This window comes from Zingiber officinale, chromosome 4A (assembly GCF_018446385.1).
Source record: "Zingiber officinale cultivar Zhangliang chromosome 4A, Zo_v1.1, whole genome shotgun sequence".
NCBI classification, from domain to species: domain Eukaryota; kingdom Viridiplantae; phylum Streptophyta; class Magnoliopsida; order Zingiberales; family Zingiberaceae; genus Zingiber; species Zingiber officinale.
This window is the reverse complement of record NC_055992.1, coordinates 39294932-39308843: the sequence shown is the minus strand read 5'-3', so window position 1 is coordinate 39308843 and position 13912 is coordinate 39294932. Positions and strand designations below refer to the sequence as shown.

At 37.0% G+C, this 13912-nt stretch overlaps 1 protein-coding gene across 2 annotated transcripts in view; it reads left to right on the top strand.

The window, feature by feature from the left end:
• LOC121969836 (E3 ubiquitin-protein ligase UPL1-like) overlaps positions 1-2746 on the top strand; it is a 28811-nt gene extending 26065 nt beyond the window's left edge. For both annotated transcript variants that reach the window (XM_042520106.1, XM_042520105.1), the window contains exons 12-16: positions 285-510; positions 581-720; positions 1083-1189; positions 1358-1510; positions 2322-2746. In XM_042520106.1, coding sequence (XP_042376040.1) covers positions 285-510; positions 581-720; positions 1083-1189; positions 1358-1460 — 576 coding nt within the window. In that variant the 3' untranslated portion in view covers positions 1461-1510; positions 2322-2746. The remainder of the gene's footprint in view (positions 1-284; positions 511-580; positions 721-1082; positions 1190-1357; positions 1511-2321) is intronic.
• Positions 2747-13912: the final 11166 nt, after the last annotated feature.

Sequence of the window (13912 nt, the reverse complement as noted above, 5' to 3'; positions counted from 1 at the left end):
TCTCTTAAAATCTGGTTTTGATTAGCTTTTATTGGTAATTCTCTCCAAACTGCGGCCAAAAGTGGACATTAACAGGAGGATGGAGGGATACAAACTTAAGTCCTTTTAAATGTATATTAATAGTCAAATTTCTTCTTCAGTATCTGCGCAACTAGGGTAACTGAATCCACACTCAGATATTGCTGGCCTCAGCTATGGAAGAAAAGGAAATTAAATAATGTATAAATATACATATGCCTAATTGACTAAACTTTTACTTTTTCTGGTAACTACTTTTGTTGAAGGTCACTGACTATGAGCTTATTCCCGGAGGGAGGAATATCAGAGTAACTGAGGAGACAAAGCATGAATATGTGGATCTTGTGGCTGAACACATTTTGACCACAGCTATTCGTCCTCAGATCAATTCTTTTCTAGAAGGCTTCAATGAATTAGTGCCTAAGGAACTTATTTCAATATTCAATGACAAGGAACTTGAACTTCTTCTAAGTGGACTTCCAGAGATTGACCGTAAGTTTGTTTCTTGTTTAATTAAAAGTCAGAGTATTGTACTTCATTTAATTCATCTTGCATCATGCAGTTGATGATCTTCAAGCCAACACAGAGTATACTGGATATTCAGCTGCTTCTACTGTAATTCAGTGGTTCTGGGAAGTTGTTAAATCATTTAACAAGGAGGATATGGCGAGATTACTACAATTTGTTACTGGAACATCAAAGGTATATTATGACAGTTTTATTGTTTTTTTACTTGACTTTTCTTGATCTTTTGACAGGAGATACTACTGACACATAACTAGTTACTAACACAGGCAAAGAGAAAACCTAATTACACTTAAAACAAAGCATCATATAGAAGTTGAAAATGAATGGTGCATGATTATGCAGCACTGTTGAATAAATACAGCATAATAAAAAAAGATTTAGCAGACAAATGTATCTCTTCTTGTTGATTTTCAGTGCACTTACACAATAGTATAGTAACATTTTGTTCCTAACAAGCAATTAAGGCCTTGCACGCCTGGTGAGTTGAATAGTAAAGTTTGGTTGACAGGATTTATAATCTTTTGGATGTAATTCAGGTTCCCCTGGAGGGGTTTAAAGCATTACAGGGTATATCTGGTCCCCAGCAGTTTCAGATTCACAAGGCATATGGTGCTCCTGAAAGGCTGCCCTCTGCACATACCTGGTAATGCCTTGCCACCAATTGTAAAATTCTTTCAGGGGTATAATTATGTTCTACATCTTGGTGTTTTCCATTCCCTCCATTCAATTATATTTTATTGCATATGATGCTTTCATGTTTCTCTTTACTTGAATCCTAACCAAACATTAATAACTTTCAATCAATGTGCAGTTTTAACCAACTAGATCTACCAGAATACTCTTCCAGGGAACAATTAGAAGAAAGGTTGCTGCTTGCTATCCATGAAGCTAGTGAAGGCTTTGGTTTTGGTTAGACCTTGTGGCAGTTGATAACATATGACTATTTTCTCTCTGCCATGTACAGGTCAGTTGCTTTCTTTGATCTCTCAAATATATTGTTAGCCTTAATTTTTAGGTTAACAAGCTTATTTTGTACCAAAAATTAACTAACTGGTCTTTCAATTTTATAGCATGTCTATTTTATCATTTATTTTACCAATTGCTGATTTTGACCCATCAAATGCCTCTTTGAGTGAGGAGGATTTCTCTCGACCTGCCTAGGTGGGAGTATTGACTCACTACTCAGACTCAACCATTGGCTTAAAAGTTCTACTTGATAATCTCTCACCCTAACTTGAAAAACATTTCATTGGCAACAAGTCACCATATCACAATGTCCACTTAAGTCCCTGTCAATGCCCAGAAGTATGATGCATAAGCTAGGATCATTCTTAATCAAACAGCATGTAAAGTCTAGTGGTGACTCTATCAATTCCAACACCAAACCATTCTTAGTTGAGAGAATTGACTCATTAACATGTCATGTCACCATTAGCCCAAAATGCTTCAATTTAATAGTAACTCATCACCATTAGCCCAAAATGCTTAGATTCAATACAATACTAACTCATCTATCTATGTTTATAAATCCCCTTTATTATCTCATACTCACTCATTGGAGCTAAAGTAGGGCGTCACAGGATTAGATTCACAGTGAAATAGGTATAATCCCTAAAGAATTAAACTAAATCTCTTATTATAATCCCTAAAGAATTAAACTAAATCTCTTATTATCCTTTCAGTGCATATCTTCTAACTTTTGACATTTCAAATCTTAAGTTGTCTGATCTATCTTACAATGACTGAACCACGAAATACTCTGACGATTGATACAGATTCCAAAGGCAGAGTTCCCTGGGCTATATTTTGGAGCAGCGGGGCTGAACACTGGGAAAATGCTCAATCAGACGCCATAAGATCACAGTAAATTGAAACAGCCTGCAGTCTGGATCATGCTATTGGAGCTTGACATGGAATGGCATCTTCCACGTTGCCTGATGCATCTATCTGTTAACAATCGAAAGCACCTTCCATCTTGTTTGCCTATTGTTAACATATATTAGGCTCTCTTGAAGTGTGCCTTTTCAAATGTAAGTAGCAGCTGCAATCTGGTAATCAATTTGCCTCTACAATTTTGCCTGTTGATTGTATACTGGCTCTTTCTACCCGCCTTTTGAAATTTCTGTTACTTCGCATGTAAATATTGGACTACGATTTGCTTTCATAGAGATGATCAAATCTATGCCTTCAGTTCCTTAAAGGTAAAGGGGCATCATGACATAGAAACATTGAGAACAATGATTCATGTTGCAAGTAGAATTTCTGGAGCTGAAAAATGAGTCTCAGCAAAACAAAAATGACAGTGGCAAGTCCTGTGACAGTTGATTCTGCCCTTTTGCTTCCCTCTTCCTATGGCTAGTAAACTTGGTAAGTATCATAGATCGAAAGATCAATGAATTTTCTGTGTTTCATCCGTAATTTTCGAGTTTACACTGAAGGGTCACTTGATGTTATGCACCTATGGAAAAACAGAACAAGGACAGACCAGTTTAACAGGAAAAGAACAAACGAATAATTAAATTATTGAATAGAATTGTATCTGAGTATGCAACAAGAAGTTATAAAAAGGGACTCTTTTACAACGATTAAAGATTGCCTTACTTAAATTGTGAGGAAAAAGAACCGTGGAGCCATTTTTCCTATTATTGAAAAGATATATTAAAAGAATGTTTCATCATAATTTTTTTCTTAATTATTCTTCTTTTAGATGGTTAAAAGGCTAAGCTTATGGAGACTACAACTTCATCAAAATTTATCTTGTACTAATCACAGGTTTATTAGATTGCATTTGACTGCTATAATGAAGAAATTTGTAGTTCAAAGGAATTTATAAACATTCCACCACACATTATACCTAATCATTGTTATGCAAATCCAAATTGAGTTGCATGCTAGAAATGTAAATGATGAATCTGGTCAGTGACTCATGGATGTTGTATTATCTAGTTAACTTGGCGGTCGGTTATAAGTTGACTCTATAATTTATCCACATGATGGAAATGAACTTTGTCATGCTTGAGATTGAATTGGTTCAATCATTATAGCACTAATCATGGTTATAAACAGTGAGTGTTCACTAGCTGCGGTTACATGACTTGCCTATTAATTGTGGTTATATGGCTAGAGGTGAACTGATGGTATAAATGCAAGCTCACCTCTGCAGTGCAGATGAATTCAATTCTTTCTTTCTTGTGAACCTTTAAACACCACAAGAGAGGGGGACAAATCTATTTTAAGAAAATTATAAATACTACAAGCCTATTAAATATCAGTAATTTTTATTCATTATATTTTTGAAATGTTATACGTATTTATTTATTTGTGTGTTTTTCCCAGTATCTTTCACTCATCCAAGTGTCTTAATCCTCCACACCATCATGCAAAGAAGACAGACATAAAAGGGGCAGTGGCGTTTAGCAGTGGAACCTAGATTTGCTTGTCTGTTCATGATAACCCAAGATTTCTTCTCTAGGCTCAATATTCTCACCTACTCAACGCAATCATGCAATGGAATATAACATTGTTATTGCAGGTTGACTTCAACAGCAACCCATGAATCAAAGAGCATCATGTCTTGATTCCGTAGGACAATGAATGATATGCATGCTTATCTTGATTCATATATAGTTTTTTTTTTTTAAAAGCTTTAACATCTCTCCACACCTTGTCCACATTCTTTGTGATACCACACATCCCATTGAAGAAGACAGGCTAGTTTTAGGTGTAATGGTGAGTGTTGGAAGCAGCATTCTTAGTATTGTGTGAAATAAGAACTTGCTAGATTCCAATAGAAAATCTGCAGTGAGTTTAAGTTGTGTAGTTTACGCAAAATGCCACGTGATATCGATTCTACTCCAGTCCTACATGACTCTATTCTAGCACTTTTACTTGCGCATATAAAGATCTTGAATTGTGGAGCCAATCTCTTTTAAAAGATGAGTAGCACTAGGTCAGCATATCGACACTTATGGAGATCCGCAAAAAGTCACCAGCTGCATTAAGGATAACCTTAATTTAATTCCCCGCGTTTACTATGTTATCCCCTCCAAGCTCCCCAAGCTCTCTATATTGAGATCGAGTTTCCAAGTTCCTTATTTTGCTTATAACCCCTACAATTATAAGCCATAAACGGATTTGGTCCACATTAACTACGTAATATCAACATCTCCATAATCCATGATCCCTTGCGGTCATATGGTAGAGATTAAGAAGATTTTAGGATCTAGACTCCTTAACCCCTACAAATATCAAATATGTGATCATGTCTCTCTAGCTCTCTTATAAATTCTAACTATTTTTTTTTTTTCAAAAACTTTAGCTTCCATGGTACTCTAGCGAACAACAAAGCGACCTCATTGGAAAAGACTCTGATACGACTTGTGTTCTCGTGTGTATGATGGTTTACATCCCTTGCATCAACGTCTCCCTAGCTCAACATCTAATGCACTTACATATATTACGCTTATATTACACATCTTGGAAGAAAAAAAAAAATGCTAACATGGTGCTTCTTAAGTTATGCGGAAGGTCGTACAAGCTAGCATTTGTCTTTCAAATTAATTGAGCATATAGAGTTCTAAGTTGGAGCTTGATTGATGTGCTATATGAATCAAAACATATGGGCGATGCAATTTTGCTTTGATCCCATCCACTTTAAGTGTTTTTTTCCCTTCTTATTCTCCAATCGGATCGGCGTATGCATATTGTTCCAATTGTGCACACACCCTAAACTCAATACAAGTATAAAAGAGATGCTTTGTGAGTTCTTAGATTAGTATTTGCCACACACCACACCTAATGGGAGATAGAACCTAGTTTAGCTCTCTATTCATTCTTGGATTAGTATCGATTGAAGTAATTAATGGTCACTAACTAGATTAAGGCACTAATGATATAACCTTGTGGATACTAGTTAAATGGAGGAATATGTAAAATCATAAAGGAGATCGAAGAAAGCGACATTCCAATTATCGAGTACTTGGAAGCGACATTGAAACAAACTAGAGAAATATATTTAATTAGTGCAACACTAACACGATTTCACATAACAAATTACAATGCCATTCCCTTCCATGTAGATGTAGAGGGCATGCTAATCATATTAACCATGAATCATGAAACAAACCATTCAAACAAACTCAAACCCCCGCGGTTTGCGTCTCGAGGTCCATGAAGCGAGCCTCATGGAACTTGGCAATGAAGGCGGTGGCCTTCTTGTCCACATCCGGCTCCCCGACCCAATAGTGCCCTCGGTCCTCATCGCTCGGTCTCACCTTGCTCGACGAGGAGTACCTCGGCTCCCGTTCTTCTTCATCCTCGACGCACTTGAAGCAAAAGCACGAAGTCGATTGATTTCCTCCCATTCCTCCTCCTTTAGGTTGTGTGTAGGGGGCTATGGACTTACTTACTTAAGGAGGGTGGACATGCTGATGAAGGTTATTTATAGGGGGGAGGTGGAGGGCTTAATTTCGAGCCAACGGTGGAGTTGGGCTGAGGTGATGGGAGGGTAAAGGGTGGTGGAGATACCATCACAAGTTAATATTCCAGCTGAACTACATGCAGTCCTCTGCTTTCTTTGTTGACCAACTACATCTCATTCTACTGCCAGCTTGATGCCTTCTTTGCCAATAAAATTAGCTCATTAGATTCACAGAGGCCATGCCACAATTGAAGTGAGATGCATTTAACTGTCCTCTGGTTTTGATAAATATCTAGGGACAATCTTTCAATTGAAACAATAGGTATGGAGAGGGAGGGATCTTGTGCTCATGGTGCCATTAATTTGTTCCCTTTGGAGGCTAGACACAAACCTAAGTGGTGTCCAATCGTCTCCTTTTATATATATATATATATTTTGATAAATGTAAATTGTATTCGTGGGTAGAACCTATACAATAATACAAAGACTCGAGTCTCTCTCTTTTTTTTTTTTTAACGAGAAAGGCATTGTTGATATACCGTGCAAGCAAAAGAAATCTTCTTCGCCTCCTCGAGGTCTTCATTTGTCGAGTGATGCCCATCCAATCCCTCACATGACCGCATATGATCTTGTTGTCGGTTGTACAGAAAAAAAAAAATTACAGGATTTAAGGTCTCTAGCTCATTGTTGTATAATTTGCATAGCTCGGTGGTGTCATGGAAGTTAATAGGATCAAGTGCTACTTCTTGCCCTTAGTCATAGAATGAATGATTGTTTCGATCGTCCGTGTGTGCGCGTGTATATATATATATATATATATATATATATATATATATATATATATATATATATATATAAAAGAGGGAAGGAGTTCTACCGTGAATGAGATTTTAATTTCACACTGCATTGAAAATGTGAACACAAGCATAGAGAGAGGTTCTTTTATGTGTTTATTAAGCTCATGGATCAATTTTTAAATGAAAAAAATAATAATTTTGATGTTGAATTTATACCTTTTACACTCTATTTATGAAAAATATAGATAAATATATTATTTTTTTATTAGAATAAAATTATAAATTTTAATAAGAATATTATAATTTTATCTAAATATATAATTTAATTTTTAATGAATATTTTAATTTATATTTATTAAGCTCGTTTAGACTCGATAAAAGCTTGAATAAACTCGTGAGTCATGAATATATTCGTTAAATAAAACTCGACCTCGAGCTTAGCTCGATTATAAACGAGCCAAACTCAAATATTCAAGAGTTCGGCTCAATTACACCCCTCTCTATACGTGATGACTAACATTTTATTACATGGATTCTTTTTGTTTGTTGCTCGGGAAGGTAACAGAAGTATTAACCAATTTCGTAACCTCCTAGATAGTAATGGTCGACCATTGATGGCTAACGACTATCATTAATCCCTGAGTATTGAATGACTATATAATTACTCGACGTTCAATGCAGGTGAGGGATGATCTCTTATATAAAGAGAGACCATGGTCTTGAGCAAGACACACACAAGAAGAAAAGCAGAAGTTCTCCACCTATGTTCCCCTCCTTCTCTGTTGTGCATCTCTTTTTCGGCATAGTACTCTTGATAGCAGTCGGATATCTCTCAATTCACCGTGACAATCAGTGCTTGGTGGGAATCACTGTTAAACATTGTATCCTGAGAACAGATGACTTGCAAAAACCCCAAAGCACAACTGGAGATGGGGTAAATATGTTTCAAGGAAACTGCGTCCATCGCAGGCTTCGGTCCACTTCGTCTGCTCTGCCGCTTCTCCTGCTCAGTCGTTTTGCTCGCTCGGCTACTCTACCAGCTTGGGCTGGTATGCCTTTAGGTTGCCCTGCTTTCTATTGTAAGGCTGCTCTGCTCGGTCAACCCCTTTGCGACTCGGCCGACCTACCACTCGGTCGATCTGTTCACTCGGCCACGCTGCCATTGGACTACTTTGCCTCATGACTCGATTTGCTTGCTCAACCGTTCTACCTGGTCGGCTGCTTTGACTGGCCGATCACTAGTCTGATTTGTGACTCGACCGCTCTACCCGCTCAGTAGCTTTGCTAGCTATGCCACTTGGCTGATCTGCCTCATGGCCTACTCGACAGTTGTGTTTGCTCGGTCACTCTGCTCGCTCGACTGATCTACCCACGCAACCGCTGTGCTTGCTCGGCCAACCTGCCCGTTCGGTAGCTATGTTAGCTCTGCCACTTGGCTGCTTTGCCTCATGGCCTGCTCGCTCGCTCTGTTTGCTCGGTCGCTTTGCCCACTCGGCCGATCTGCCCATTCAACCGCTCTGCTCGCTCGACTACTGTGCAGTTTGCACTCAGCACTTGGTAAAAATTAGCCCCCGCTGACAGTTTAAGATAAGTTGAATTTAATTTTATGTATTTAACTTCGACTAATTTCTCAAAATCTCGTACAAATTATTAAACATAAAATTCATAAGCTTTAGCCATGTTCGACCGGCCTTCCAAACACCAACTTGAAAGGAATTGTTTTGCTACACTTCCTTATCTTTAGCAAGCTGGTTGAAGAACAATGTCCAATCATCTCTTAATTTGCTTGTTCCTAGAGAATAAATTGGACACTTGGAAGCGACATCATCCTCTTCTAGCGATTTGAGATGTTGTTCTTTTCTTTTGCATATCACACTTTGGTTTGTCGATGTCGGTATTTTTTTTCTTCTTCCCATTTGATATCTCATTTGAGATGATATTCTTGGTAGCAAATTCTTAAATAATAGATTCGTTATGGACTTATGATTGATGTTTTTGTTAGGTATCAATTGTTTCATAAGGGACAAACTTGTTGTAACACATAATCTTTAGTTTGTGGGGTTGTAATACTATCGTTGGCATAATTCACATCACCGAGTTAAGGTTCTAGATTTAAGAGGTCTCGATCATATGCGTGTAATATCCTCCTTTATCTAGTCTTGAGAAAATCTCTCATTAACCTTTATTTCTAACTCTATTTAGATTTAGGATTAATAGACTAAAAGAGTACATGATACCGAGCAAGCTAAGAGTCTCGAATGATAATATCAATTGATCATAATATAAAATTCATTTGCTCTAGTGGTTGATTCTTCTCGGCTTCAAATCTATAGTTGTTTCATCAGTCATCCTATCTTTCAAAACCTACAAAAGAAGGTGCTATCCAATCTTTAGAACCTTGAATGTGACTCCTATTGAATAGCAAAGTTTATTTGATGATTGGATATGCTAGAGGGGAGGGTTAATAGATAGTAATTTAAAAGTAAATAATTAATTCTAATTATTTTGAACATTTGTGTTCAGTCCATTGAATATTTAGGTTGACTAAATCAAACCTCTAGTTTAGTTAATATTATAAGAAATTTTAATATCAACGCTTACACCCTTGTAAGCCTACATAAAACTATTATCAAACCTCGTCTCGAGTGTTTAGTTTATCATGAAGAATGAGCCAAGTAATCGCCTTCACTTAATTTGTTCAAATAGCTAGATTGCCCGCCAAATATTACTAACTAGAGCATTTATAATGTATGTGCTTGGGGTTCCATCTACATTCAAGTCGATCGAAAGTACTAGGTTAGCGATCAATAACTCTAAATGATATAGTAGATATTTGTGAATTTGGCCTCTCGTCTAGTGTCCCAAATATATTGAGCTCAAAGTCCAATAGTTCTTTCTTCAAGTCATAAATTGGCCAAGGGGGATAAAATAAAGGGTCATGTTCAATAATTAAAGTATAAACCTGGTATATTATATGAAGCCGAATGTTAAGTTATGACTTGCATATATGAGCAAAATATGAAAATATTAAAAAGAGAGCCTGGGTTGTACCTATTGAGGAGAAATTTTGAAAAACATGTTTAAGGTGGTATGAACATGTACTTAGACAAGTAATAAATGCTCCAATTAGGCGATGTAAATTATGACAAATGTACATATCAAATAAGGAAGAGGAAAATAAAAATTAGGTTAGCAATAATAAATATAAATGATAATATAATAGAGGATGAACATAATAAGAATTTAAAATATTAAAAATAAAGTCAGGGTTGCACTTATTGAGAAAAAACTCCAAAAGATACATTTAAAGTAGTACGAATATATAGTTAGACAATCAATAAATGCTTCAATTAAATGATATGAAACTATGACAAATGTGCACATCAAACGAAGAAGATCAAACACTACAACAAATTTGGCTTTTCGCAGTGCACAATTATTCTATTCATAGTGTGCATCACATACTGCACATTGACAGTGTATACTGCGGTTAAGAGCATTTGTAGCGCACATAGTTCACTATGGATAAGAGCATACACAATGCACACCGCGTGCAACAATTAAGAGCATTTGCAGCACGCAGTGCGCGGTGCAGTTAAGAACATTGCAGCACGCACCACACGCTATGGTTAAGATGTGATGTTAACACATAATCAACACCACACAAATATAAAATCAAAACTCAAATAATTTCAGCATCATATAATTATAATACTGCACACAGATATCACATACAATTATATTACCACATATAAATATCACAAAAAATAATATGATTTCACTTAGTAATAATTCAAATTGATAACAAGAAATTCATTTAATAACATGATTTCTTTCTTACAAAAATATATATAATAAAATTAGTAGAATCTATATTAGTCACACAAAATTATAAACTCAGATAACTAAGCAACTATACTTCCTATTGCATCTTCAAGAAAAAGCATTTCTTCATTTAATTGAATTAGGTCCACCTTCTCCATAAAACTCTATCAATCCAAACTTTTCAATAATATCCACTGTTACATAACTGAAAGTGCACGATTTCATCGTCAGTAATAAAAGATTATCGATCCTACAGGGACTGGTTATAAGCACAAGAGACATCTCATGTAGAATTAACTAAATAATTAACAAGGTAAGGAAATGCACCAAGTAAGCAAGTAGAAATAGAAATAGGAAAGTAATGATGAAGTATTTAGTTTTGTGAGTGTCCTAGGAATTCAGTTTCTTTGTGATATTCATTGATGTATCATGGTTCTCCAATTCATATCCTCAATTGACATGCATTTGTAGGAAGTTGTCGGGTTTCTCTTGCAAAAGACAACCGGCAAGGGACTTTGATCTACACCTCTATCAATTAAATATTTATGATCCCTATAAAGTCCGTTAGCGGGACAGCTTGTCACCAACGTCCCTCGGTCATAGAACACAGAAACACATCACCATTTGATCCACATAAAGGTGTAGGAACTAAGCGTATTCAACTATCCCACCTCCTTGTAGAGACTAGCTTCATTTCTCAAGGTAACCCCCTAGACGTCCGTTAGCGGGGCAGCCTGTCATTGACGCCCCTCGATCATACGATCTAGGGAATCCCTTTACGAGATCCACAAGTATCACAAACATTCAATCAAACATGGTAATTAGGTCCAAACACAAGAATCCACATAAGATTAAATAGATACAAAACACACCAATATCATGTAGATAGGAAAATGACATATCCATGAGATTTTTACATGAAATCATACCACAAATACTCCCTTAGTCATAAAATAATGAATCTACTCCATAATACAAAGATAGAGATCTGAAGACGAAGCGATCACAAACATTTCGATCCTAATTGAGAGAAGAGAATAGAAATTCTTATCTAGAGACGATGAGTGATCTTCGGAACCAATCCTTAGCTTTTGGTTAAAACGGAGATGGAAATGGCTTTGGAACGCTGGATCAAGGATGAAGAAGGTGAAGAACACCCCGAAACTTGATCTCCTCAAAGGGAGAGCCTTCCTCCCTTTTGAAAGAGGAAGACCCCCCTTATATAGAGCAGGGCACGGGCACCACACAACCCGTGCCATGACCGTGTAGCCTTCAAACGACCTCAAACGTTTTGCTCTCGGCTAAGGTCATACGGCCGTGTACTGCTTTGTCTCTGGATGACTTACACGACCTTGTGGCTCACACAACCTAGCCAATCTTGGCCTCTGAAAATCTTGCACGGTCGTGTGGCACACACGACCTGGACTTGCCTTCTCTTTGGAAATATTACACGACCATGTGGAAGTGTTGCTTGGGCTGTGTAGATCTACACGACCATGTTCTGGTCACGCTGCTGGGGTGATACGACCATGTGGATCCATACAACCATGTTATGCTCCTCCTCTGGTGAAGCTACATGGGTTGTCTGCACCACACGACCAAAGTCATTTTCCTCCTATATTCTTTGGCATGGTCATGTGGCTCATATGGCTAGTGTTGTTTTCCTTCGCATGTTGCCGGATTGACCACGAACATCATTTCCTCTCCAAATCCGACTCCTGTAAACAGAAAATACATAAGAGAATATCTCCGAACAAAGAAGAGTAATTATGTTGAAAGTAAGAAAGAGTATGAAAGTGCATAGACAAAGCATGCATAAAATATGCGAATGTGAGTCAAAACATGCTAAGTGTATATAATCTACGCACATCATACCTCCAGACTTAAACCTTTGCTTGTCCTCAAGAAAAATGCCGCAATCTAAACTCATATGCTCTATAATGCATCATAATCCCTAGTGCACTTTCCTAACTCTATCTACAAGTTTCATTGATGAGCATGATCATGGAAATAACTCAGGTATGACCTAAACATAAGTTTCTTGTGCACAGTGCAACAAGTGACCCAAACTCTTCAAGTTTCAATCTTTATCCTAGTCAAGTTGTCATCCAATTGAGTTTTTAATTTTCCCGGTGATAGACACTTACCTGCCACACATTTGGTTCATATTCCTCAATCCACCCAAGGTCTCAAAGGCGTGCTCGATATCAAGAGAAACATAGAAGTCATTTCCCCAGTAACTTAACTCGGTCTCAAAGGAGTAACTTGCTAGTTTACACTCACGACAACTATTTTTTTATATCCCTTATTCATTCTTTTTTTTTTATATATATTTTTATTTTTTTATTATTTTTTAGTGATTGCAAGATGCAATACTTGAACACAAATGCATATAAGTGCAAATGTTGGGATATTTTGATTTTTCCAAATGAGTTTACATGACTCAAGCATCATCCAGTAACCAAGATGTAGTTTGAGAAATCACTATAGGAACTAAGTACTAAACAAATAGGATGAATCATGACTATTCCAATGATATCAACTATTCAAGCTCAAGTAAAGTGATAATAGAATCCTTAAGGTTAAGCCAAAACTCAAATTTGTTCCCGTATAATACTTAGCTCATATCATGCTACTTAAGATAGAGAAAAGAGGTACACTAAACATTCTAGCATTATATCTACAACATCATGAATCAAGATATAAACGTACAAATAATTTTGCTCGTAGATAAGTCAGCAGTAGTGAGGAATGATGTTCTCAGTATGCCACAATGTTTCAAAAGACAGTCAAGTGACAGTCAAAACCAAATATAGCAAACAAAGCAAAGAAAAGTGTAAGACATAAGCAAAAACTGAATGCATGCAAAGCAAAATAAAATCCAGAACAACTGAAAATGTAAAAGAAGCTGTAGAAATTTTAGATTACAAATACCCCCCCAGACTTAAACTTTTCATCGTCCCGATGAAATCAATATGATGGTAGTGGTGGAGGAGGACGGGGAAATGGAGGTCTACGTGGTCGGCCAACAGGGAAACTAGGAAAGTTAGGAGTCTCGCTCAGGATCCTATGATATTCGTAGAGGGTGTCAACTTGTTGATGAGTAATGCTCATGCCCTCTATGGAGTCTCTCATTCTAGCTTGATCCGTATAATAATCCTGGACAAACTCATCCACTTGACCTTGAAAGTTTCTCGTGAACTAAAAATGATCTCGCACCTCTCTATACTGGTCATCTGACAAAGTGAAGTAGCCCTCCAACATTACTCGTTGGGCCTCTTGCTTCTCGTGAAGCGAATCTAGAGAGGCGCGGAAATCAGAAAAA